The sequence below is a fragment of the Pteropus medius genome, unplaced genomic scaffold (genome assembly GCF_902729225.1).
Source record: "Pteropus medius unplaced genomic scaffold, Ma_sr-lr_union100, whole genome shotgun sequence".
Taxonomy (NCBI): Eukaryota; Metazoa; Chordata; class Mammalia; order Chiroptera; family Pteropodidae; genus Pteropus; species Pteropus medius.
In genome coordinates this window covers 115,723-142,950 of record NW_024351729.1, presented here as the reverse complement: position 1 = coordinate 142,950, position 27,228 = coordinate 115,723, and the positions used below count along the sequence as shown (strand labels likewise).

Genomic DNA, 27,228 nt, shown 5'->3' with positions numbered 1-27,228 from the left:
CTCTAGGCTTCCGGGGGCGGTTTCCGCATCTCTGTTGTTGGCCCGAGGAGCAGCCCGGGTCCTGTCATGCCCCGCGGCCAGGCCCGGGGTGGCGCGCGCGGAAACCCTACGGCTCCTGTGCTCGCGCACTGCGGCCCAGCCACGCCGGCGCGGGGAAGGGCTGCTGCCCGGCGGGCACGCACCGGGACCGAAACCCCAGCCCTACCCTCTCCCCTGCCGCAGGAGGCGGCCGCTGCGAGTCCGAAGGCCGCGGGCCTCCCAGGCCCACCCTCAGCCTGCAGGCCGCTCCCGCGCCTCGCGTCAGACCCGATTTGGGCTCTGGGGAAGAGAAACGTCATGGAAGCCGAAGATCTCCAGGAGGAGTTGACCTGCCCCATCTGTCTGGACTATTTCAAGGACCCAGTGTCCATCGAGTGCGGTCACAACTTCTGCCGCGGCTGCCTAAAACAGAATTGGGCACTGGGCGGTGGCTCGTTCCCCTGTCCCGAGTGCCGGCAGCTGTCGTCTTCCGCCTCACTGCGACCCAACTGGGCCTTGGCCCGGCTCGTGGAGAAGACGCGGCGGGGGCGCCAGGGCCCAGTGTCCTCCAGCCTGTGCTGTCGCCACGGGGAGCCACTGCGGCTCTTCTGCGAGGACGACCAGCGGCCCGTGTGTTTGGTGTGTAGGGAGTCCCAGGAGCACCAGGCCCACACTTTGGCGCCCATCGATGAGGCCTTCGAGAGCTACCGGGTGAGCTGGCCGTTAGGGGGCTGCTGGTGTTGCCCAGGAATGTTTACCGTTTACTTAACTTTCATAAAAGACCCTCGAGGTGGCTGCTAGTCTCATTGGAAACATGAGCACCCCTTGAGACTCAAAGAAGTTATGCTACATGGACCTTAGAGCTGGAGTTCAAACTGGGAGTGGAGAGGGTGGTGTAAAGTTCATCACTGTGGAGAATTTTCAAGGGACTATCTCTGGGAACTTTTAGTTTGACAGACATCCTGAAAGGGTGTATACCAGTGCTGTCCAATAGAAATAATGCAAACTACATATGTAATATTTTTCTAGTGGTAAAAAGAACAGGTGATGTTAATTTTTAATAATATTTAACATAATTATCCAAAATATTGTTTAACATTAATAGTTATGAAGAATTATCAATGAGATGGTTTACTTTTTTTTTTAATAGTATGTCTTTAAAACCTGTGTGTACTTCATTTATAGCGCATACCAATTCAGACTGTCCATATTTCAGGTGCTCAAATGGCTAATGGATGTTGTATTGGACAGTGCAGGGCTATCCTATAGATGTCATAGACAACTGATGATTTGGGAAAAGCCTGGCTTGGAATGACGAGGCTAGGTTTTGCTACTAGCTTCCTTCATCAGTGGGAAGATCACTTAATGTTTTAATTGTAGATTATCTGTCCTGTCTCTTTTGTTAAGAAGCTTCAGTTGAATAAATCAGTTTATCTTACTCTGCTCTAGCCACACTGGCCTTCTTGCTTTGGTTTCAAGGCTGTTCTCTCTCTCTACCCACACCTTCCATCCTCTAGATCTTACTCACTTTTAGCTTGAAGACCTTCCTTGATCATCCTTTCCAGAGTAACCCTACCCCCTTCCATTCCTGATGGTATAACTCCAGTGGTCTCCAACAGAATTGGTATCTAGTAAGTACTGGTTGAATGCATGAATTTAATGATACAAGTTAAAGTGTTTTGTAAACTATAAAACGCTGTACAATTTTATCAGCTAACTACAAACAGGAAACAGATGCAAAGCTGGACAAGGACATATACATTAATTCCTTCATGCAGTAACATTTATTGATGCTACTTTATGCCAGGCATTCTTCTAGAATTGGTCATAAACAAATGAAAGACACGGGTCTTGTCTTGTAGGATACATAAGCATGTAGCCCAGTAATTTAAGTGTGTGAGAGTTATCCAGGTTTGTACCCAGTACACAGAAGGTCTGAGGTTGAAGTCATCAGTGAGGAGAGAGGAATGGCTTCACACAGAAGTTAAACATGAGTTCACTCTTGAAAGGTGAGTACAACAATGTAGGGGGAGGATAGTCAAGCCAAGGGAATAACATATTCAGTTTGGCAGCGTGGAATAGCATCTGATATGTAAGAAGACTGGAGGTTGCTTGATATTTCTGTAGTGTAGAGCCCTGGAGAGAAGATGGTGGGAGTTGAGGTTGAAGAGTCAGCGGCCATGTCATGAAGGATCTTGGTCACAACTTTCTCTTTGAGGTAGTGGAGAGTCACTGCAGGATTTTAAGGCAGGGAATAACACCATCAGTTTTTTGTTTAAGAAAGTTCCCTCTGGCACCTGTGTAGATGGAGAAGATCAGTTAGACTGCAGTTGCACCATTTCGAGCAGGAGATAATAAGGGCCTGAATGAGTGCAAGACAGGGAATATAGAGAAGAGGGAATGGGTCCATTATGAGCTGAAGTTAAATGTCTAATTGGACTTGATAGGTGAGGGAGAGAGGAGTCTATGACGGCAGCCCAGGTTTCTAGTGCTCATTTTGGAACATGTGAAGCGTGAAGTAATTGTGACAGGAAGTCCAAGGAAGAGGGACAGGAGGTAGGGGGCTTTGGAGGCTTCAAACAGTATTTTAGAATTGTTAGCTATCCTTGAAGTCATAGAAGTAAGCAGATGAGAGTCCCCCAGGGAAACCACATAGAGGGTTAAAAAAAAAGGGGGGGGTGTGGATAAAGGGAAATTTGGGAAACACTAGTGCTTAATAGCCAACAAAAGAGATTGAAAGGACTCATTAGAGAAATGGAAGGGAAAATACACTTGTGGGTAAGGGCTGAAGCAAATGTAAGTGGATACATATGAGGGGAAACATAGCCCTTAAATCTTCAATCTTCAATAATAATGATAATAATAGCTATCAGTTATTATTTACATACCACCCACAGTTCTAAGCATTTTCTATACAGTAATTCTTTAATTCTTAGAGCAACCCTATTAGATGGATTTTATTATCCCCATTTTGCAGATGAGGCAACTGGTACACAGAGATGTGAGGTTACTTGCCCAAGGTCACAGTTAGGAGGTACCAAAGTTTAAACTGAGGTTCTCTAACTCTTAGTCCATTGTACTTTTCACTGTCATATCTAATCTAGCTGAGAAGACTTCTTGGAAGAGGTAGGATTTCAGGATTAACTAAACTGTCCAACAATTTGGGGTGACTAGGTGAGAATAACATTGGGATGGCCTGAATGTTACAAGGTTGATTGGATTGGTGTTCAGGAGTCACTTCATTTGGCAGAATTCCCCCGTGTCTGTCCTTCTCTGTACCCTCCTTTGCTTGGTCACTGCTCCATTTATCCATCTCCTCCATTTATCCATCTCCAACTTCATCCGTACCCCCCAGTTAGTTAGAGAAAAGATTAAGTTGCTCTTGGGTGGAGCTACTCTGTTTTCAAGCATCCCATTCCCAGTTCATACTCAGATGGGTGGACTGTTTCTTAAAACTTGGGAGTTCCCTATGTCCGAGGAAAACATCCCCATTCTTCATTCACATCTGAGCCCTGCAAACAGTGTGCCAGAAGCTTTCTCTCAGGATCTGAACTCCTGAGCACTGCATCCAGAAAACCAGCTTTGATGAATTCCTACCCCACTTCTTTTTCTCTCTTGGGCCACACCAGTGGCTCAGGATATACATTAGGATGACCTGGGAGCTCTTTTAAGAAATACTCAAGACAGTGCCCTCCCCACCCCTCAGGCATTTTGATTCACTTGGTGGGGTCTTTGGCATCGGCAGTGTTTAAAAGCTCTTCTAGGTTATTCTAATGTACAAACAGGATAAAGAACCATGATCTTATATCTTAATATTTTCACAGAGGGATATCTCAAAAAGTTTTTTAGAACATAAGTTGTTTTTAAGAGAATCATCAGTGGTGGGGGAGAAAGAAAGAGAAATAGCTTCATAAACTTCAGGGAGCAGATTGTTCGTGCGGAAAAGGCTTCCAAGCACAGCTCTTCTTATACTCATGCCAATATTTAGTCTGCTGACTCTAGGAGCTAATCCCTCCATTGTTGTTAATTTATTTAATAAATATTTCGAACATCTGTTTTGTGTCAGACACTGTACTACAGTATCAGACATAGCACTAGGGTTATGATGGTGAACAAGACAGATAAAAAGACTGTTTCCGTGGAGCACACAGTCCAGTTGGGTTGGGGTTGAGAGGGAGACAATAGATAGACAAATAAATGAAATAATCACAGATTGTGATATTCTGTGAAAGAAATATTGTGCCATGCCAGACCAGTAACTGGGGCTTTAATAAGGTGAACAGGGTAGCGCTCTTTGAGGAGATGACATTTCAGTTGAGACTTGATGGTTGAGAAAGGAGCCAGCCATCTGAGGAACTGTGGGAAGAGCATTCCAGGCAGTGGACAGCAAATACAAAGACCCTGAGGCTGGGAAGAACTGGACATATTTTTGGAACTGAAAAAAGGTCTGTGCGCTTGGAGCATCATGAACGAGGGCTAAAGTAGAATGAGATGAGTTGGGAGATGTAGGCAAAAGGTGGGGTTATATCTGGCTATAATAAGATGTTTGAATTTTTTTGGTTTTGAGGAAAGCTAGTGAAGGATCTTAAGCAGGTTAGTGACATAATTTGATTGGTTTTTGGAAAGATTATTCTGGCTGCTTTGTGGATATCAGATGAGAGAAGGACAAGATTGGAAGCAGGGAAACTAGTCATGGAGTTAATAGTTGGCCAGACAAGAGATGATGGAGGCTTGAACTAGAGGGTAGCAGTGGGGACAGTAAGTAGGCTGATTTGATGTCTATTTTAGAGGTAGATCTACCTGCTTGGATTGAATGCAGAGATTACAATGACTGAAATTCATAGAATCTAAGAGCTGGGATTGTATTTAAGAGACCATCTAATCCAGTTGTTTTCATCTTATAGGTAAGGAAATGTGTGAGGCTGGCTTTCTCATAGATGCATAACTAGTTTGTGAAAATCTAGACTGAAACTCATATCTGATTTGAAGTTTAATGTTGTTTGAACTACATGACCACAATTCAGCAAATGTCTTTATTCCATAAGTGTATGTACTTTATTATACTTATGTTTTTATATACATATAATTTTCTGATGTTAAATGAAGAGAAAGTGATTTTTAAAAACTAGCAAGCTTTGAAATGCTAGGTGTTGTCCTCTTGTCACCTCCTGGCAGTTTCTGTTATTGTAGGGGAGTTTTCTAATCTCTCCAAAGGGTTCCCAAATTTAACACAGGGACCCTTTTTATATCCCAACTGTGGCAGGATTCAGCACAACTTAAGTAGAGTTTTAGATTATAGAACCAACCATACAGGATAATTCATGCATACTGGACTTGTTAAAGGCTTTTAAAGAATTGAAAAATTCTGTTTGAAAGATTATTTAATCTTTTTCATTATTAAGCACAAATGAAAACTTTAAAAATCTTAGTCACATTCAAAGGAGCTGTTCATCTCATTACAAGCCTCACATATACACAAATTTGACAGTGACCAAAAAGTGGTAGTTATATAATTGAACGAAGGAACAAAATTATTTGAGATAGCTTACTGAGTAGCAGGATAGTGTACCTATTTAAGTTAACAACTGGGGGTAAGAAATAGCTTTTATAATGTTGGAAAACATTCTGTTGGAAAGAAAATAGCACAGGTGATTTTGTGATATAAAAATCCCATTATAACCTAATTTTATTTCCCCCAAGATTTTACAATGCAATTTCCAAGCATACATCAAAGTTGGAAGAATTTGATAATACCAGTATACCCATGTCTAGATTCTTCCATTAATATTTTATTCTATTTGTTTATCACCTGTCTATCCATCTGTCTATATCTTCTCCGCATGCATCAATTCTTATTTCCTTTTGAAGCATTTTAAAATTAATACAGACAGTACACTTCTGCCTATACTTTAGCATGCTTATCATTAACTAGACTTAACATTTGTTTGTGGTATTTTTTTGCAGTAACATTAAATACAATTAAATAGACACATTTTAAGTGTACATTTCTTGAGCTTTGACAAACATTTGGGTACTCCAAGCCCTTTTCAAGATAAAGAACATACCCCAGAAAGCTCCTCATGCCCCTTCCCAGTTATTCTCTTCTTTCTTCCCTCACCCAGTACAACCACGGTGCTGATTTTTTTTCCACCACAGATTAGTTTCGTCTATTCCAGGACTTTATAGAAATGTACTCTTTTCTATGGGCCCTTTTGCTCAGTATATTGGTTTTGAAATTCATCCATCAATAGTGTGTTACTTTTTATGGCCAAATAGTATTTCATTATGTGACCATACTGCACATCTTCCTAATAATGGATGCCTGGGCTGTTTCCAGTTTTTGGCTCTTAAAATAAAGCTGCTATGAATATCTCATAAAAGTCTTTTTGTAGACACATATCTTAATTTTTCTTGGGTCTAGGAGTAGAAAGGCTGGGCATTAGGATTCATGTATTTTTTTTAAATTAATTAACTTTTTAATGGTGACATTGGTTAACGAAATCCAATGTTTCAGCTGGACGCTTTAACTGTAAGGCATATATATATTTACACTGTGTGTTCACCTCCATAGTTAGATTTCTGTCACCACATATTTGACCCCCTTTACACCCTATCCTCTGGTAACCACTAGTCCATTGTCCATGTCCATGAGTCTCTGTTTGTTTGTACTGTTCATTTGTTGCTTTTAGGTGTATATCCCAAATGTAAGTGATATCATGTGATTTTCAGCTTTTTCTGTCTGGCTTATTTCACTTAGCATGATTATCTTGATGTCTACCCATGTTGTCTCAAATGACAGTATTTCATCTCTTCTTTTGGCTGGCTAATATTTCATTGTGTATATATACCACAGCTTCTTTATCCAGTCATCTATTGTAGGACACTTCGGTTGCTTCCATGTCCTGGCCACCGTGAATAATGTTGCTATGAACATTAGTGTGCAAATATCTTTTCGGATATGGGTTTTCAAATCTTTGGGGTAAATACCCAGTACAGGGATTGCTGGATCATATGGTAGATCAATTCTTAGTTTTTTGAAGAACCTCCATACTGTTTTCCATATTGGCTGTACCAATTTGCAATCCCACGAGCAGCGTATGAGGGTTCCTTTTTCTCTGCATCCTCTCCAACATTTGTTATTACTTGTCCTGTTGATTATAGCTATTCAAACAGGAGTGAGGTAGTATCTCATTGTGGTTTTGATTTGATTTTCCCTAATAGGTTGCGATGTTGAGCATCTTTTCAAATATTTGTTGGTCGTTTGTATGTCCTCTAGGGAGAAGTGTCTATTCAGATCTTTTGCCCATTTTTTTGAATGGATCGTTTGTTTTTCTGTTGTTATTGAGTCGTATGAGTTCTTTGTATATTTTGGACATTAGGCCCTTATTGGAGGCATTGCTTGCAAATATATTTTTCCATTCGGATGGTTGTCTCTTTACCTTGTTGATGATTTCTTATTCTGAGCAGAAGCTTTTTAGTTTAATGTAGTCCCATTCATTTATTTTTGCTTTTACTTCCCTTGCTTTTGAGGTCAAATTCATAAAATCCTCTCTTTAAGTCCAAGGTCCTTGAGTTTAGTTCCTATGTTTTCTTCTATGCACCTTATTTTTCAGGTCATAAATTCAGGTCCTTAATCCATTTTGAGTTAGTTTTGGTGTGTGGTGATAGACAGCAGTCTAGTTTCATTCTTTTGCCGGTGGCTTTCCAGTTTTCCCAGCACCATTTATTGAAGAGGCTTTCCTTTCTCCACTGTATGTTTTTGGCTTGTTTTGTCAAAAATTATTTACCCATATAAATATGGGTTTACTTCTGGGCTCTTGATTCTGTTCCACTGGTCCGTGTGTCTATTTTGCTGCCTATACCATACTGTTTTGATTACTGTCACTTTGTAGTGTAATTTGAAGTTGGGCAGAGTGATGCCTCCAGCCTCGTTCTTTTTTCTCAGGATGACTTTGGCAATTCAGAGTCTTTCGTATTTCCATACAGATCTGATGATTTTTTGTTCTATTTCTTTAAAAAATGCTGATGGGATTTTGATGAGGATTGCATTAAATCTGTATAAAGCTTTAGGTCATAAGGTCATTTTAACTATGTTGATTCTTCCAATACAGGAACACGGAATATCTTTCTATTTCTTTGTATCTTCTTCGATTTCTTTTAATAGGGTCTTATAGTTTTCATTATATAGGTCCTTCACATGTTTTGTTAAATTTATCCCTAGGTATTTTATTTTTTTTGTTGCATTTGCAAAAGGAATTATTTTTTCCACTTCTTTTTCTGATGCTTCATTATTAGAGTATAAGAATGCTATGGATATTTGAACATTGATTGTGTATCCAGACACTTTACTGTATTTGCTTATTGTTTCTAGTAGAGTTCTTGTGGAGTCTTTAGAGTTTTCTATATAGAGAATCATGTCATCCACAAATAGTAACAGTTTGACTTCTTTGTTTCCTATTTGGATGCCTTTTATATTTTTCTCTTGCCTCATGGCACTCGCTAGGACCTCCAATGTTATATTGAATAACAGTGGCGATAGTGGACGGCCTTGCCTTGTTCCTGATCTTAGAGAGAAGGTTTTTAGTTTTTCACCATTAAGTATAATGTTGGCTGAGGGTTTGTCATATAAGGCCTTTATTATGTTAAGGTACTTTCCTTCTATACTAATTTTGTGAAGTGATTTGATCATGAATGGATGCTATATCTTGTCAAAGGCTTTTTTGCATCTATTGATAGGATCATATGATTTTTATTTTTAAATTTGTTTATGTGGTGTATCACATTAATCGATTTGCATGTGTTGAACCATCCCTGTGCCTCTGGGATGAAGCCCACTTGATCATGGTGTATACTCTTTTTAATATGTTGCTGTATTCAGTTCACTAGTATCTTATCTGGGATTTTTGCATCTGTGTTCATGAAAGATATTGGTCTGTAGTTGACCTTTTTTGTGTTATCTTTACCAGGTTTGGTATCAGGGCGATATTGGCCTCATAAAATGCGTTGGGAAGTATTGCCTCCTCTTCGATTTTTTGGAAGAGTTTGAGGAAAGTAGGTATTAAATCTTCTTTGAATGTTTGGTAGAATTCACTGGTGAAGCCATCTGGTCCTGGACTTTTACTTTTTGATAGGTTTTTGATGATTGTTTCAATTTCCATACTGCCGATTGGTCTGTTAGATTTTCCAGTTCTTTTTGATTCAGTCTAGGAAGGTTGTACTTTTCTAAGTACTAGTTCATTTCTTCTAGGTTATTAAATTTGGCGTTATATACTTTTTTCATCGTATTCTTATATGATCCTTTGTATTTCTGCGATGTCAGTTGTAATTTCCCCTCTTTCATCCCTGATTTTGTTTATTTGTGTCCTTTCTCTTTTTTCTTTAGTGAGTCTAGCCAGGGATTTGTCAGTTTTATTCACCTTTTCACGAACAAGCTCTTCGTTGCATTTATTTATTTATATATTGTTTTCAATTTCATTTATTTTTGCTCTAATTTTGATTATTTCTTTCCTTCTGCTGACTTTAGGCTTCATTCGTTCTTCATTTTCTAGTTTTTTAAGATGAGGCGTTAGGTTGTTTATTTTTGGAGATAGGCCTGTAATGATATGAACTTTCCTCTTATGACCGCTTTTGCCATGTTCCATAGTTTTGATATGTTGTACTATCATTATCATTTGTTTCTATGTATCTCTTGATCTCTCTTTTTATTTCTTCCCTGACCCAGTTATTCTTCAGTAGCATGTTGTTTAATCTCCATATATTTGTGGTTCTTTCCTCTTTCATTTTGCAGTTGATCTCTAGTTTCAAAGCATTATGATTAGAGAATATGGTTGGTATGATATCAACCCTCCTATATTTGTTGAGGCTATCTCTGTGTCCCAGTATGTGGTCGATTCTTGAGAATGTTCCATGTGCACTAGAGAAGAATGTATGAGCAGCTGTTTTGGGATGGAAGGCTCTGTGAATGTCAGTTATGTCCAGTTGGTCTAATGTGTCTTCTAAGGATGTTATTTCCTTATTGATTTTCTGTTTGGATGACCTGTCCATTTCCAACAGTGAGGCGCTTTGGTCTCTTTCTACCTCTAGTTCTGTTAGTAATTGCTTTACATATTTCGGGGCTCCCTGATTGGGAGCATAGATATTAATAAGTGTTATGTCTTCTTGGTGCATGATTCCCTTTATCATTATGAAGTGTCTCTCAATATCTTTCTTTACTTTTTTTTTTTATTTCGAAGACTATTTCATCTGATATTAGTACCGCTACTCCCGCTTTTCTCTGAATGCCATTTGCTTGAAATGTCATTTTCCACCTTTTCACTTTGAGTCTATATTTGTCTTTGGAGCTGAGATGTGTCTCCTGGAGGCAGCATATGGTTGGGTTTTGTTTTTTGATCCATTCTGCAACTCTGTGCCTTTTTATTGGTGAGTTCAGTCCATTTACATTTAGGGTGATTATTGAAATATGAGGTCTTCTTACAGCCATTTTATCTTTTTCTTTCTGGTAGCTCAGTGTTTCCATTGCTTCCTTGTCCTTGTGTTTCTGTTGGATTAATGTATGTTTAGTTTTACTCAGACCTTTTTCTAAAGTGGTTGTATCATTTCACAGACCTACCAACATTGTATGAGAGTTCTGGTTGCTCCACATCTTGCCAACTTTGGTATTGTCAGTCTTTTAAATTATCTGACTTTAAGCACTGTCATTTATAAATGATTGAAAGAAAAGTAATACCTATTAGTTTTATTATTCTAGGGAAGAGTTAAAAAATTAATTGTGCTGCTTATTTCCTAGTTCTATTCATTTCTTTTTTTTGTCTTTTAAACTTTTTATTTTGATGTACATCTGGACTCACAGAAAGTCACCCTAGGCCATTCTTCAGCATTTGATAGTTTTAACCAGTTTTTAATTTAAATCTTCTCTTTCTTTGGTGTATGAGAAACCATTTTCCCATAGTTTTTCACCAGCCATTCAGCTTCTTTGTAGGACTTTCATCCTCTGCGTACCCCTTGTAGTTGTTCCCATTTCTAGCCTTGATCCTCCTTTTACTGTGTAGAATCTTACTGGGTGATTTTACTCACACTCATGGCTTCAGCTGCTACCTGTGCTTTAACCCCTAAATCTGCTTCTGCAACTCAGATATCTTTCTTGACTCTTAACTGCTAACTCTATCCACTTGGATGCCCCACAGATATCTCAAACTCAATTTGTTCAAGTCAAATTTATTTTCCTTCCTTTTATTTACATATTGTTCATCTTCCTATATTTTCTAATTTGGTAAATAACCTATAGTCTGTTTACTTAAGCCAGAACCCAGGGGCTAAATCTGGACTCCTTCCTGCAGGCATTTGGTCATCAGTTCCTACTGGCTTTCCTCTTGTGTGTGTCTCTAGCCTGCCTTCTGTTGCTAAGGTCATGTCTCACATTGTGCTATTAGGTGCTGCCCCTCTACAGCCCACTTTGTTAATGCTGATTGACTCATTTTATTTTTAATAGCTTATTCAGGTTTTTAAATTACAGAAAATGGTATATGCCTCTTGTAGACTTAAAACGAAACAGAAATGTATTAAATTTCTAGTTTTCCCTCTCCTAACTTTTAAGCCATTCTTATTCCCCAGAAATAACCAGTGTTAATAATACTTAGGTATATATCATTCCACGTATTCTTTCTGTTCACCCATACATGCACGCGCACGCGCGCACACACACACACACACACAAACACACAAACACACATTCTTTTCAAAACAATTATACAATGCTATTGTTTTACAGCTTAGTTTTATCTTAATATAACATGCCAATATATAGCTACTTGAAATTTATGTAGAGTATCAATATACCATAATTTATTTAATAATTTCTCATTGATAATGAATAATGCAGCAGTTAATACTCCTCTACATATTATTTTTGCTAGTGCTTTGTTGCATAGATTATTAGAAGTAAGATCATACACATTTTAAATTTTGTTAAGTCTTGCCAGTGCCCTTCGAAAAGATAGCAGCTTTTTATTTTTCTACTATTACGGTGCCAGAGGCTTTTTCCCTTGCTGATACTAGGCATTTATTAGTCCTCTAACAATTTTTAGTTTTTGCCACCTTAATAGGCAAAGTGTATATAGTGTTAGAACAATTTCAGATCAGAATATTCTTCTGAAGACAACCTATGACTGTCTTCATCATTTTCTCAATATCGTTTTCTGTTTGGATTAGGTGACTTTTAGCTCTTGAACAAGGAGGATCCTTAGAGGGATGATTTTTCTCTGATATATGTTTCTGCTGGCAGGATAAACTTCTTGCGACTCAGTGCAGTCTGACAGCCAAGATGAAGAATGCCATGCATTTACAGGACATGGAAAAGAAGAATGCAACAGAGTGGAAGGTAACAGCAGAAGTGGTTGGGCATTTCTTAGACTTGAGGTTCTTTTAGTCTGAGACTCCTTATGGGGTTTCACTGAGAAGAATTTGTATGATGTCATCGGTTGTCAGACCCCTTGCAGATAAGGTGATAGAACAGGAAGTACATATCTGTCCCTACTGACCTGTGGCTTTGGGTGATGTGAGTTCCATACACTTCATCTCCATATCTACCTCTACTTTAAGGTAGATATGGTAGTGCCTCTCTCTTTCCCACATTTTCTTAAGTGTATGCCCCAGGTTGGAGTTGGTTTGGGTTCATGGCATTGTGAAAGTAAATGGACTTTGCTTTCAGAGATCCTGTTCTAGTTGGGAGGCATGATATGTGTACACTCATGTATATCTAAAGATTTAACAAAACTAAACAGTAGGTGTTCTGAGGGGTAAATTAAATAATAAATATGAAAGTGCATTTTAGTTTAAAAAGTACACAAAGAAGGCATTGCTACCAGTAGTAGAGACTCAGATGTTACAAAGACGAATTAATGCTATAAAGACCAGTATAAAGATATCAAGTAAGTATAAATAGAGGGCAGGAGCTTTTCTAGAGGAGGTGATTAGGAGGGAAGGACCATGGACTGTTGGGGAGTCATGTGCAAGGAGTTTAGGAGGAAGGACCAGGCAGAACAAGGACTGAGAAAATCTCATGTGGCTATAGAACAAGATGAAGATTCAGCAATTGAGATTAAGTGCAGAGTTTGCAAAGCTGCACCACTTTCTGGCTGAAGAAGAGCAACTGTTTCTTGAGAGACTGAGAGAAGAAGAAGAAGAGACAAAGAAGAAATGGGATGAGAATACATTAAGGCTCAATCAGATAATCACTTCCTTGAAGGAGCTCATCTTAGAAGTCAAGGAGAAGAACCAGAGCTCCATCCTGGAGTTGCTTCAGGTGAGACAGGCAGGGGAGGGGTTACTAAACATCACTAACTGAACTATCTCTTGTCTTTAGAGCTGAATGTCTTTCCTAGTGAGTGGGTTTAAAAGAAGAAATATTTTCTCTGTCGATAATTGCATTACTACTGTCATACAATTAAAGAGCCAAAGATTTACTATTCAAAAGAAATTAATGTAAAATGTAGGTATGATTCACTTGGTCTCAAAGTTTATCTAGGATGTGAAGCACATCTAAGACTTTTCTATTTGTCTTATTTATACATTCATAATTTTTTGTTAAAACAGTAAAACAAAACAAAATCACAAAGTAGATAATTGTATCAACAGTTTTTAGGAGAAATTTATCTTTCTCACTAAATTTTAATCATTACAATCATGGCTTGATATAATTTTGTTCTTAGCCCCAGATTTTGATTAGTATGTTCATGTAAATAATTTTTATACCTAGCAACTTTTAAAAGATTATAATTCTAACTCATTAGCCCTTAAATTTGGGACTTTAGACCAGTTTATTATCATAAGTTAATTTTTACCTTTATATCCTCTGTAGGTAAAGTGCCCTTATAGCTTCTTTCAGTTTTTGGGTGCAGTCTAACTTTTGTGACTGCCTCTTTTTTTCCTCTCACTGAAATAATTTACCTTTGGTCTTAAAGCCCTCAGAATGTCTCTTTTCTCCATCTCTTGTGACTAAAAATGAACCATTGAAGGGTGTTCTCAAGAATACCTTCAATCTACTATTACTATTTTCTCATCAGCAGGAGACAACATTCTATTCTACTCTTAAGGAAGATGGAAACATCACCCACTGACCAGTATTTTCAACCAGAAATTGTTAGCTGGGAGTTATGTGGTATCTAGATGTAATGATTTCCAAGAATTGTCTAGAACTTTTACCACTTGCTTGAACAGTGAAGTTCCCATTACATATCCAGTCATATACTCTAGCAGAATCCTTGAAATAACACATTTAAACACTTTTATAAATATAGGTTTAATGTCTAGTCAGAGTCTGAAACCTCAAAGGTACACAGGAGCCAGCAAAGTGCTTACAAAAAAACATATCATCCAACATAAGTGTGAGGTTAGGCAAATGATTAAAGATAGAACTGGATCATAGAATCTCAGAGCCTAAGAGGACATATTTTACTAATTCATTCATTCATTCATCTATACATCCATTCATCTATCCATCCATGTTTTTCATTTATTCCTTCACTTTTAGTCTATAACTCCTTTCCATTCTTCTTAGAAACATTGAAAATAAAAACGTTCATTGTGCTTTAATCTTTTTATTTGCAAAATATACAGTATTGCTTGGGTTTATGTATTTTTAAGTTATGCAGTGAGAGTTCTTGTTGCATTCTCTTTCTTGTTTTTTTCCTTGGGCACTATGTTTTTAAGAGCCACTCTTGTAACTGTATATACATTTAATCCATGTGTCCATTCACCATATTTTGTTGCTTGGTATTAATCTGTCAAGCTACAGTGAAATGATTACTATCTACTCTTATCATTATTATTTTCTTCCTTTTGGGTTTTTGGGTTTGCTTTGTAGCTCTTTCTTCAGTCTCTTGAGTTGGTATGCTTAGCTTATTTATATTCTTTTTTTTTGTTTGCTGATAAATATATTTAAGCTATATTTTCTTTATTTAGTTAAAGCAGTACTTTAACTAAATAAACATATTTAAAAACATGTTTATTTAGTTAAAGTATTGCTTTAACTAAATAAAGAAAATATAGCTTAAAGTATTGCTTTAACTAAATAAACATGTTTAAAAACATTTTAAGTATAACATCCATGGAGAAAATATGTAAATCATAAGCTTGACAGATTGCTACCAAGTGACCCACTCATGTAACCACCACAAAAGTCAAGAAATAGAACACACTGGACATGGTTCCATAGTGTAGCAGTTAGCACGTCTGCTTTACACACAGAAGGTCCTGGGTTCGTGCCCCACTGGAGCCATAGTCCATGGTCTATGGCCATGCCACCCTGAACAAGCCCGATGTCTGATCTCCATAGCTAAGCAGGGTCGGGCCTGGTTCGTACTTGGATGGGAGACCACCTAGGAAGATCAGGTGCTGTAGGCATGTTGGACACACAAAGGAAGGGAGGGAGGGAGGAGACAGAGAGAGACAGAGAGACAGAGACAGAGAGAGACAGAGAGACAGAGAGACAGACAGAGAGAAAGAAAGAAATAGAACACAAATAGCATCCCAGAAACCCTCTTCAATGTCCCTTCCCTCCTCAAAATAGTCCCTGTTGAGACTTCTCACACTTTTATTTTGCTTATTTTTGAATAAGAATCTGTATGTCTGGCTTATTTTGCTCAACATTATGTTTGTGAGATTAATTCATGTTGTAGGTAGCAACAGATGTTTGTTTTCATCACTGCATAGCAGTAATTCTCAACCAGTGATTTTGTTCCCCAATGAGCACTGTTTGGAGACATTTTTGATCATCACAACTCAGGGGTGGTTACTACTAGCATCTAGTGTTTAGAAGCTGTGGATGCTGGTAAACATCCTATCATACACAGGACACGCCATTGCTCCTGCTCCCAGCAAACTTTTTCAGCCCAAAAAGTTAGTAGTGCTAAGGTTGAAAACTCTGCTGTATAGTATAGCTGTGCCTTGGTGTCTGTGGGAGATTAGTTCCAGGATTCCCCATGGATACCAAAATCCATGGATATTCAGGTCCCTTATTAAAATGCGTAGGATTTGCGTATAACTTATACATATCCTACTGTACACTCCCCTTTTAATCACCCCTGCCACCTCCCACTTCCACCCCTGGCCTATGGATGTTGCCATTTCCCCTTAAGAACTGGATCTCTGAAGGTGGGGCGTCTGCTCCCACATGCTCGCTGCGTGCACCCGAGGCCAGGCACCTGGCGTACCCGGGGTATGGTCTGTGGCTCCACCTGGGCCCTGAACCCAGGGCCTTCTGAGTGTAAAGCAGATGTGCTAACCACTACACTATGGAGCCACATCCAATACTGTATACTTTAAATTATTTCTAGATTACATATACATATATATAATACATACATAAAATGCAACGTAAATAGTTGTTATTTTGTATTTTTAGGGAATAATGACAGGAAAAAATGTCTGTACATGTTCAGTATAGATGCAATTATGGTAGGCCTAACTACAATTAGCAACAACGTAACATTAAAAAACATCTTTTCTACCTGCAATTGGTTGAATCCATAGAAGGAGAACCCAGTGGAGAGCCAACAGTATTCCATTGTAGCAACATACCAAAACATATTATTCATTTTACTGTTAGCAAAATTTGGGTTGTTTCTAGTTATTACTGTTAAAAAAAGCAGTTACAAGCATGTTTCTTTTTAGTGCACACATGTATACGTCGCTGTCAGTTATGTACCAATGAAAGCAATTCCTGATCACACTGGTTGTACCAATTTACACTATTGTGAGCAATATGTGGGAGATCCAGTTACTGTATATCCTCATCAATACTTAGAATTGTCAGTTATTTCATTTTAACCATCCTAAATGATGTATAATGTTACCTCATACCTTCAATCAGCACCTCTTCTTTCCTCCCGAAAGGTAGATGGCATTTCTTTGATAACTAATGAGATTGAGTACTTTTTCAAATGGTAATTAACCATTTGGATATATTCTTTAAAAAAAAAAAAAGCTTTTTTGAAGTATAATAATATTATATAATTCATCCATTTTAAGTGTACAATTGAGCGATTTTTATATTTTTACTGAGTTATGCAGTCCTTACCACAATCCAGTTTTAGAGCATTTCCATAAGATCTCTTTGTGCTTGTTTATAGTTAATCCTGTTCCTAACCCCAGCCTCAAACAACCTACTTTCTGCCTCTGTAAATTTTGCTTTTTTGAATATATCACGTAACCAGAATCATAAAGTCTGTGGGCTTCTGTATAGGGTTCTTTCATTTGGTATAATGTTTCTGAGGTTATGTTAGTTTTGTATTTGCATTCATTTTTTAAATTCTTGAATGGTATACATTGTAGAATACACCACATTTTCTTTATCTTTTCTCCAGTTGATAGCCATTTGGGTGGTTTCTACCTTTTGGCTATTATGAATGGTGCTCCTCTGAACATTTGCCTGCCATTCTTTGTGTCAACATGTTTTCATTTCTCTTGGTAGATAGTAGAAGCAGAATTGCTGGGCTGTATGGTCTATTTATATTTAACTTTTTAAGAAATGAAAACCACAATGAGATACCATCTTACACCTGTTAGAATAGCTATAATCAGCAGGACAAGTAATAACAAATGTTGGAGAGGATGCGGAGAAAAAAGAACCCTCATACACTGCTCGTGGGATTGCAAATTGGTACAGCCACTGTGGAAAACAGTATGGAGGTTCCTCAAAAAACTAAGAATTGATCTACCATATGATCCAGCAATCCCTCTACTGGGTATTTACCCCAAAGACTTGTAAACTCATATCTGAAAAGATATTTGCACATCGATGTTCATAGCAGCATTACTCATGGTGGCCAGGACATGGAAGCAACAAAAGTGTCCTATGATAGATGATTGGCTAAAGAAGCTGTGGTACATATATACATAAGAGATGAAATACTGCCATTTGCAACAGCATGGGTGGACCTCAAGATAATCATGCTAAGTGAAATAAGCCAGACAGAAAAAGTTGAAAATTACATGAAATCACTTATATATGGGGTATAAACCTAAAAGCAACAAATGAACAGGACAAACAAACAGACTCATGGACATGGACAATGGACTAGTGCTAACCAGAGGGTAGAGGGTATAGGAGGAGGTTGATGGGGTAAAAGGGGTCAAATATGTGGTGACAGAAAGAAATCTAACTATGGGCGGTGAATACACAATACAATATATATATGCCTTACTGTTAAATTGTACACCTGAAACTTAATGGATTTCATTAACCAATGTCACCAAAAACAAAACAAAACAAAACAAAAAACCTGCTAAACTGTTATTCAAAGTGGCTGAACCATTTTAAATTCCCAGCACATCTTCACCAACATTTGTTATTTTCTGTGATTGATAGAGAATAGATGGAAAAGTAGGCGAAAAGCCATGAGAGAGTTAATGTCATAGTGCTAAATTTAGGAGAAAGAATGGGGTTTCAAGAAAGGGATTGATGGACATTGTCAAATAGTACAGAGGGGTCACATGAGAAAAAAGATGACGTTGTGTCAATCGTTGGCTTTGGCAGCATGAGATCATATGTCACATTAACAAAAGCAACTGAGAGAAAAATACCTGCCCACAAGTTGAGTACTAGATCTCAAGAGGAAAGTACATAATTTATTTCTTTCTTCTCTTCATAGGATCCAAAAGATCTGTTGACCAGGTATGAGCTCCTACTTTCTTATGGGGGCCTGAGTGGAATAGTAAAGATACAGCTTGAGCAGTGGGGAAACAAGGCCTGGGCTCCATTGAGCAATCCAGCCACCCCTTGAGAGGTCTGTGGAGGAGGAATTCTCTTCATTTTTTCAAGGAGGAATGGGAGAGAAATGGTCTGAACTCTGGGCTTGGAAACTTCACATGAGAGTTAGGGGTCTTGGCTGCCCTAGTTATCTCCTAAGAAGAACGGCCTTCTGTACTTTTTTTAGGAGTGAGGACCAGAATATGGACTATACCCTTGAAGTTCTAAAGGTGAATACCGTGTGCCGTATACCGTTGATGAAGGAAATGCTGAAGCTATTCCAAGGTGAGCAGAATTTCTAGGAGTTGGAGCTCCCTAGAAGTCTTTTAAATAAGAAATCTGGAAAGGAAAGAGGAAACAGAGCATGTAGATAACAGGAGTGTCAGGAAAAGTGGTAACGACTTAGGAATAGATATATGTTTCATTAAAAAAAATTTTATTTAACACACACTGTGTGTTATAAGGTACTAGTAATTCAAAAAGAAAAAGATCTATTCCTTCTAAGAATTCATAAACAAATTGGATAGACATATCAGTTACTGTAAAGTGGGATTCAGTGTTTATCAGTGGTATGAATAAAATATTACAGACGTACAGAGGGAGAGCTCTATTTGAGGTGAAGTAGGGAAGTTTTCATGGCAGAGATGACAGTTGTTCTGGGATTTAGGGATGAGTGGGAGTTTGCCAAGTGGAAAAAGAGGGTGTACTCTTCTAAGCAGAGGCAACAGCATGAGCTAAGGTGTGGAGAAAATGGAGCAGAGGGTATCCAGTGTGACTAAACCATAAGGTGCATTGTGGGGAAAAGTTAGAACTGAGGTTGAGAAGATGAGTGTAGGAAAAACTGAAGATAAACTTATTGAATCTTCAGAGAAGTACCAATGCACGTACATGTTGTAAAAGCTATGCAGACAGTTCTCACATACACATCCCTGATTAAGAACCATGTTGTGAATGTTCTCTTCCAGCTAAAATGAAGTAACAGGGACTGGATTTACTCTTTGCCTGAAATTCAGTTAGTTAAAAACAAAACAAAACAGACAAAACAAAACAATACTAGAAAGAAAAGTTTTCAGAATGCTGGGCATTAGGCAGTGAAGGACAATGATCCCTGAGAATTGTGAAACAGATGAGGTGAGCCCTATGATTGTTTCGGCCTATATTCTTGAGAGAGTTTTCAGGCCATCTCAGGAAGGATTAGCAGAGGTGGAGCCAGGTAGACTCCATGGGTTGAAGAATGGAATTGAGAGTCCAGGGAGAACAAAAAAGTGACAATTTGCAGAGTATTGGACAGTATTGGAAAGGAGAAGACTGTATATATAGAGAGAGCTCTGATGATCTGCAGAGGCACCCTCTGAATTTTCAGCAGAGTACCAATCAGCACATGCTTGTAAACTACCCAAGGTTGAGGAAGCAGATTTCTAAAATGATTAGAAGGAACAGTTTGTGGTGCTCATACAGGGCTGGGAACAGTGCTTGTACCTACAAGCCAGACTGGAAAACTCTTAATTCATGGGGCACTGGATAGAGTAAATCTTGCCTCATTAGTGAGCAGTAATTAGCCCTTTGCTGAACACTGCTTTGGACCTAACTTACAAATCATGAAAGCAAGACCCCCAAATGATCAAATTATTTCCAAGTAACTGCATCCCAGCACAAGCTCAAGAAGATCGATTGGGATTTTAAAAAATAAGTGTGTACCCAACCACGTAAATTCACAATGCCTGGCATCCAATCAGCGATTACCAGGCATGCAAAAAGATAGGAAAATGTGACCCATAACGAGAATAATCAATCTAAACTGACCCAGGATTGATCAGGATGTTACAATAAGCATAGGACAATAATATTTTTATAACTGTTCCATAATAGGCATAAAGAGATAAGGAAGATATATAAAAAATCCCAGATCAAATTTCTAGAGATGAAAACTACAGTGACAGAGATGAAGAATACTGGTTGGAATTAATAGGTGGTGATTAGACATTAGTGAAATTGAAAATGAAGCACTGGAAACTGCAAAAGGAAATGCACAGAGGAAACAAAAACAAAAAATGAAAAGTGCCTTAGTGAGCTGTGGGACAACTTCATATAGCCTTATATATGCTAATTGGGGTCCCTGAAGGAGAGGAGTAGGATGAGATGAGACAAAAAATATTTGAAGAAATAATGGCCAAAATTTTCACAATTTGTTGAAAACTATAAGTACACAGATTGGATAAACCCAATAAACCTTAAGCCCAAGAAATATGAAAACTACACCAAAACCAGTGATAATCATGTGAGCCAATTCCTTATATTCTCTTTCTCTATGTATACATTCATAGTCTGTTTTTTTCTGTTTCTCCTGGGAACCCTGACTAATGAATGTTTAAATAGACAACACCATGGAGTTTGTAACATTTACAAGTAAAATATACAAGAACAATAGCATGAATGTTGGGAGGGGAGAGATGGAAGTATACTATATAGTTCTTATATGTGAAATGGTGTAACATCACTTGAAAGGTAGACTTAGTTTAAGATGTATACTATAAGCCTCACAGCAACCACTAAAATAAAACAGTTATAGCTAATAAGCCAACAAAAGAGATAAAGTGGAATCATAAAAAATGTTTGATTAATCAAAAAGAAGGCAGAAAAAGGAAAAGAATAGAAAACATGTAACGATGATAGATACAAACCAAATTATATTAATAATCATATTAAACGTAAATGGTCTGAATATCCTAATCAAAAGATGGAGATTAATTGGATTGGATAAAACAAGTCTCAGCTATATATGTGGCAAGAAACACATTAAATATAAAGATTCATGTATGTTAAAAGTAAAACAATGGAAAAAGATATACCATGCTAACATTCGTCAAAAGAAATCTGGAGTGGCTATTTTCATATCAAAGTAGATTTCAGAGCAAATATTACCAGAGATAAAGAAGGTCATTTTCTGATAAGTGGGGTCAATTCATCAGGAGGACATAACAGTTCTAAACATTTGTATATCTAACAATAGCTTTAAAATACATTAAGCAAAACTAATAGAGCTGCAAGGAGAAAAAGACAAATCTACAATTATAGCTGGAGTTTTCAGTACTTTTTCAATTTTTAGAATAAGTAGGCAGAAAACAGCAAGGATATATTAGTAGGCTTGGAGAACACTAGCAGCCAACTTGACCTCACTGTAGAACACCCAACAACAGAAGAATACACATTCTTTTTAAATGTATGTGGAATGTTTTACTAGATAAACCAAGGTAGCCCATAAAACAAATCTCATTAAATTCAGAAGGATTCAAGTTATACAAAGTATGTTTTCTGACCATAATGCATTTAAGTTAGCTATTAGTAATAAAATATCCTTGGATGATCCCCCAAATGTTAGGCAGCTAAATAATACACTTCTCAATAACCCACGAATTAAAGGAGAAATCAAAAGGGAAATAGAAAGTACCTCGAATTGAATGATAAGGAAAACACAACACATCAGAAATGGTGGGATGCAGCTAAAGCAGTACTTATGGAAAAATTTATAGCACTACCCTATATTAAGAAAGAAGAAAGTTCTCACATCAGTGATCAGTTTCTACCTTAAGACACTGGAAAAAGGAACAAATAAAGCCCAGAGTAAACAAAATAATGGACATAGAAATCACTGCAATACAATACAGGAAAACAGAAAAAATAATGAAACCAAAAGGCCTTTTTTTCAGGTTATTGATTTTGTTGATATACCTTTAACCAGAATGACTAGAAAAAAAAAGACACACATTACTGAGACCAGAGGGCAACTGAGTCTGGGGCTTGTGCTGCCTGTGCCACTCAGCCAATAGACTGATGCAGGAGTTGGGACATTTAGAATAAGCGTTTATCGTCAGAGTACTGGTGACCTGAGAAGGCAGCAGGTTAACACCTTAAAAACTGCCTTGCCTTCTCAGTCCAGCTTAGGGTACTTAAGGGAAAATCAAGACATTATTCTAGGGACTACAAGATGGTTCTGGGGGGAATCTGTTATGCTTCACAGAGTTGTTCCTCTGGCAACGTGGTCTTCTGGTGGCTTTAGCGACCCAGAACAAAGATGAGAATAGTCTGGAAAGAATGCTAAATCAGAAGGACTGTGGTCAGGAAGCATAATGGCATTAATCATAAGTTTCAGGGCAACTTTTTATGGCAGGGAATGTTCCAACCTCTGAGTCAAGCTGCTGGGGGCAGTCTATTGTTAAACTATAGGACAAGGGAACGTGAAGCTGGAGACTCTAAGGCCTTTACTGCGGAGGTCTCAACCGGGCCCTTCTTCATTACTAACATCAAGAAAGAGAGGCGACATCACTACATATTCTACAGATGATGGTAGGATAATAAGGGAATATTATGAGCAACTTTATGCTGATAAATTCAACAGCATAGGTGAAATGGACAAAGTCCTTACAAGATACAAATGACCAAAATTTACTCAAGAAAAAATAGATAACCGGAATAACCTCATTTCTTTTAAAGATTGGTGTTGTAGTTAAAAACCTTCCTAAATGGTTTTACTGGTGAACTCACCAAATATTTAAGAAATAAGTATCTATTCTATATGAATTCTTACAAAAAAATTGAAGAGGAAAGAATATTTCCTAATTTATTCTATGAGGCCTACATTACCATGATACCAAAGTCAAAGACATTACAAGAGTAAAGAACTTCCTATTGGTGTAGATTAATGTTCCCCATGAACATAGAATAGTTCTAAAGAGAATTTTAACATATTGAATCTAACATTAAAAGGTTAATACATCACAATCAAATGGGATTTATCCAAGAAAAGCAGGGTTGGTTTAACATTTGAAAAGTAATTGTCATTCACCACATTAGCGAACCAAAAAGAAAACTATGATCACCTCAGTTGATGCGTAAAAAACATTGTCAAAACCTAATATCCATTCCTGATTGAAAAACAAGACAAACTAGAGAGACGTGGACATTCTGAGAGGAAAGAGAATTTGGAGGCAGGGAGACCAAGGAAGATGTTACAGACAGAGTTAAAGTGAGAGATTCTGAAGGTCCAAGTGAAGACAGTGGCAACGGGAGTGGAGAGGAGGAAAAGAACCTGATAATTCAGGGGTAGAGTTGATAGAACTTGGTGGCTAATTAGTTATCAAAGGTCAGAGGGAGAAAAGAGTCAAGTAACCTCAAGATTTCAGAGTGTGAATGTTTAGGGAGAGTTAATGCTCTATACCTTAAAGAATAAAGAGGACAATGATGTCTGCGTTTGAGGGGGGATCAGTACAAAGATGGTGGAAGGGGACTTAGGATAATGAGTTCCATTTTGAGTTATCTGTTGGGGGCTTGTGGAGATGCCCAGAGAACACCTGGAACCAGTGAAGAGAAACCTTGTTAATGATGACGTCGTGTACCTGTATGAAGAACCACCCTTGGGCTAGTTCTGATTCAACAAGTCAGAATTTGTTAATGTTTCTCCAAATTTTGTGCTGATTGTGACTTAGGGCCATGAAATAATGAGCTCCCCATTTTCTAGGTATTAGTCTTTTAGAGCAGAAAGGAAATGAGGATTTCAGGTTGCTACAGGTCATAACATAGCCACTAGGCCCACTGAGTGAGCATCAGTAGAGAGGCAGTGAGGAGTCTCATCTCTGATAGTACTGGTTAGGAGGTGAAGGATGGAACTGAAGTTGGAAAAGATGGGCATTTCTGGAGGAGGGTTGGTGGTAAGCCGTTGCATTATTTATCTTAGCTCTCATTTTCTTTGCAGTGGTTGTCAGTCCAGCTATAGACACAGCTCATCCCAAACTTATCTTCTCCCAGGAAGGGAGGTACGTGAAAAATGGAGCATCAGCCAGTTCTTGGCCGTTATTTTCTACAGCGTGGAACTACTTTACTGGATGGAAGAATCCTCAGCAGAACACTCATGTTTTGGAGAAATTTCAGCACTTACCCTGTGTTTTAGGAAAAAACGTTTTCACTTCAGGGAAACATTACTGGGAAGTTGAGAGCCGAGATAGCCTGGAGATTGCGGTGGGGGTGTGTCAAGAAGACATCATGGGGATTGCTAGTAGTTCAGAAATATGCCCCAATGAGGGCATCTGGGCTATTTGTTGGAGTTCTGCTGGCTATCGGCCCCTAACAGGCTCTTCTGTAAGTTCTATCAGGCAAGAGCCAGCTCTTCACCGGGTGGGAGTTTTCCTAGATCATGGGGCTGGGGATATCTCATTCTACAGTGCTGTGGATGGAGTGCACCTGCACACTTTTTCTTGTCCTTTAGTCTCACGTCTCCGGCCATTTTTTTGGTTGAGCCCATTAGCATCTTTAGTCATCCCACCAGTGACTGGTGGGAAATGAGCTGTTCTTTCCCTGACCAAGAATACCTCCCTGTATCTCAGTCTGGGGACATCCATCCCTTGGCCCTCTTCTTTCACTTCATGGATATTGATCCTTGATAGTACAGCAGTTCTGTCCATTCATTTTTAATTCATGTTTTGTTCAGCTCCCTGTATGTCCTGTGCATAGACAGATATGGCAGACACTGTTGGTTGCCTTTCTAGTAGCCACTTATTCCACCTCTCTCCTCTTCTGGTGTGCACCCACCATGTACTTCAGGAGGAGCAGTCCCATGTGAGGTAATTCTGGCCAGTGAGATAGGATGGGAAATTTTCCAAGGTGAGGAAACTTTCTGGGGAAAGTTTCTGTAGCTGCTAAAACAATGTTTGTGAAGACACATCCCCTCTTCTGATGTTAGCAGCTGTATTGGAACTGAGGAGAGTCAGTAACAGTGAGAAGGAAGAAGAAACATGATCTTTGTTGGCATTGTCAAACTTGGAATTTCCAAAGTCTCAACCTTGTTATATTGAGATTATTGCTCCATTATTATAAAAGGCAGTTTCAGTTGCATTTTGGTTACTTGCAGTCCGAAGTATCCTAACTGGTACTCTAGGCACATAGCATGGATAGCTCACAGTTTTGGCTTATTTCATTTTTTCTGAAACTCGACAGATTTATAGAATCCCTTTCTACTCAGTCATGTAATTGCTCTTTCCAGTAAGTACTGATATCCCTTGGTTTTCTGGATCAGAAAATTGAGGCAGTGTTCCCGTACTTTGCCCATGCTGTTACTTCTCTTCATCTGACCGTGTCTCAGCCTCAAGCGTTTGTTATGCTATCCATTTCTCAAATTCATATATTGTATATGCAAATTTATTAATGTCATATTGAAAATGTCAAAAAACCAAGTATTTACACTGTGCTGGTCTTTTTACATAATGTTCTCCTATGACTCTTCTAAAAGCTCAGTGAGATGGAAATTAAAATCCTATTTTTTCAAATGAGAAAACAAACTTTTAGAATAACTCACTCAGTGTTGCTTAGCTGGCAGTGGAAGTGTTGGGATTAATCCAGATCTGTCTGAGATGAAAGCCTACATGCTTTCCTTCTCTACATTTACTTGTAAGCGTTTATTGAATGCAGATTGTGGTTCAGCATCATCTTTGTTTCTTATTTTCTCATGTATTTTTATCTGGTATTTGTGTTTTTCTCACTTTACCTTTCTGTCCTAGATTGTACACACTCTGAGGATTGTGAAAGTTACTGGATAGTTATTTTTTAAATAATGATCGTTTCTCTCGTTTAAAGTTGTGTACTTATTGTAGAAAACTTGGAATATATGAAAAATGTAAAGAAAATTAAAGTCACCAGTGATTCCACCATTACTGACATTTTAATGTGTTTCTTCCCAGACTTTCAGTAGATTTCCCGGCAGTGATTTAACAAGGCTTCTTTCAAAGCTTCCAGCACCCTTCCTAACCCCTCTTTCCCTTCCTATGTCCCAGCCCATTCTGGCTTTTCTTCCTGTTCTGCCTGTGCAACTCCGTTATTCAGTGATTTCTGCTGAGTTCTCCTTAACTCTCCAAGATACTTGCTCTTATGAGTTAAGTATGTCCTCCGAAAAGATGTGTTGAAGTCCTACCTGTGAATATGACCTTATTTGGAAATTAAGATGAGGTCGTCAGGGTGGGTCTAATCCAATGTGATTGGTATCCTTATAATTAGAGTGAAGTTTGTACATACATGTGGAAATGCCGTGTGAAGATACAGAGGGAAGATGGCTCTGGGAGAGATTGGAATTATGCACAAGGGAAGGAATGCCTGGAGCTGTTAGAAGCTGGGAAAGGCAAAGAATTCTCCCTAGAAACTTCCAAGAGAACATGGGCTTGCCAAAACCTTGATTTCAGATGTGTGGCCTCCAGAACTGTGAGACAATTCTTTTGTTTTAAACCACTCAGTTTGTGGTACTTTTTTATGGCAACCCGAGGAAATTAGTAGATCCCATCAGGACTTCCTCTAGTACCTGCCTTGTTAATATCTGGTCCTTGGGAAGCTTATCCCGCTTTATACTACTGTAGGGGAGCTAAAACTTTACCCATCTTAGGTTTTTATCTGGGACTCAATGAAAAGATTAACAAGAGAAAAACAGG

General features: G+C 38.3%; 1 protein-coding gene and 1 pseudogene across 2 annotated transcripts; both read left to right on the top strand.

The window, feature by feature from the left end:
- Positions 1-26,463, top strand: TRIM4 (tripartite motif containing 4). 2 transcript variants are annotated; one of them, XM_039844162.1, is made up of 6 exons: positions 5-729; positions 12,299-12,394; positions 13,088-13,318; positions 18,666-18,688; positions 18,951-19,048; positions 24,513-26,463. In XM_039844162.1, the coding sequence occupies exons 1-6, from the start codon at positions 67-69 to the stop codon at positions 25,097-25,099; spliced, it is 1,698 nt and encodes a 565-aa protein (XP_039700096.1). In that variant the 5' UTR covers positions 5-66; the 3' UTR covers positions 25,100-26,463. The 2 variants fall into 2 exon arrangements, with proteins under 2 accessions (XP_039700097.1, XP_039700096.1); XM_039844163.1 differs by lacking the exon at positions 13,088-13,318 and having other exon boundaries at positions 1-729.
- On the top strand, positions 15,302-15,417 carry LOC120587884 (uncharacterized; annotated as a pseudogene).
- Positions 26,464-27,228: the final 765 nt, after the last annotated feature.

Coding starts and splice junctions, on each gene's coding strand:
- TRIM4 (XM_039844162.1), top strand. CDS start 67: ATGCCCCGCGGCCAGGCCCGGGGTGGCGCGCGCGGAAACCCTACGGCT. Junction 12,395..13,087: donor AGAATGCAACAGAGTGGAAG/GTAACAGCAGAA, acceptor ATGTGGCTATAG/AACAAGATGAAGATTCAGCA. Junction 18,689..18,950: donor CCAAAAGATCTGTTGACCAG/GTATGAGCTCCT, acceptor TACTTTTTTTAG/GAGTGAGGACCAGAATATGG.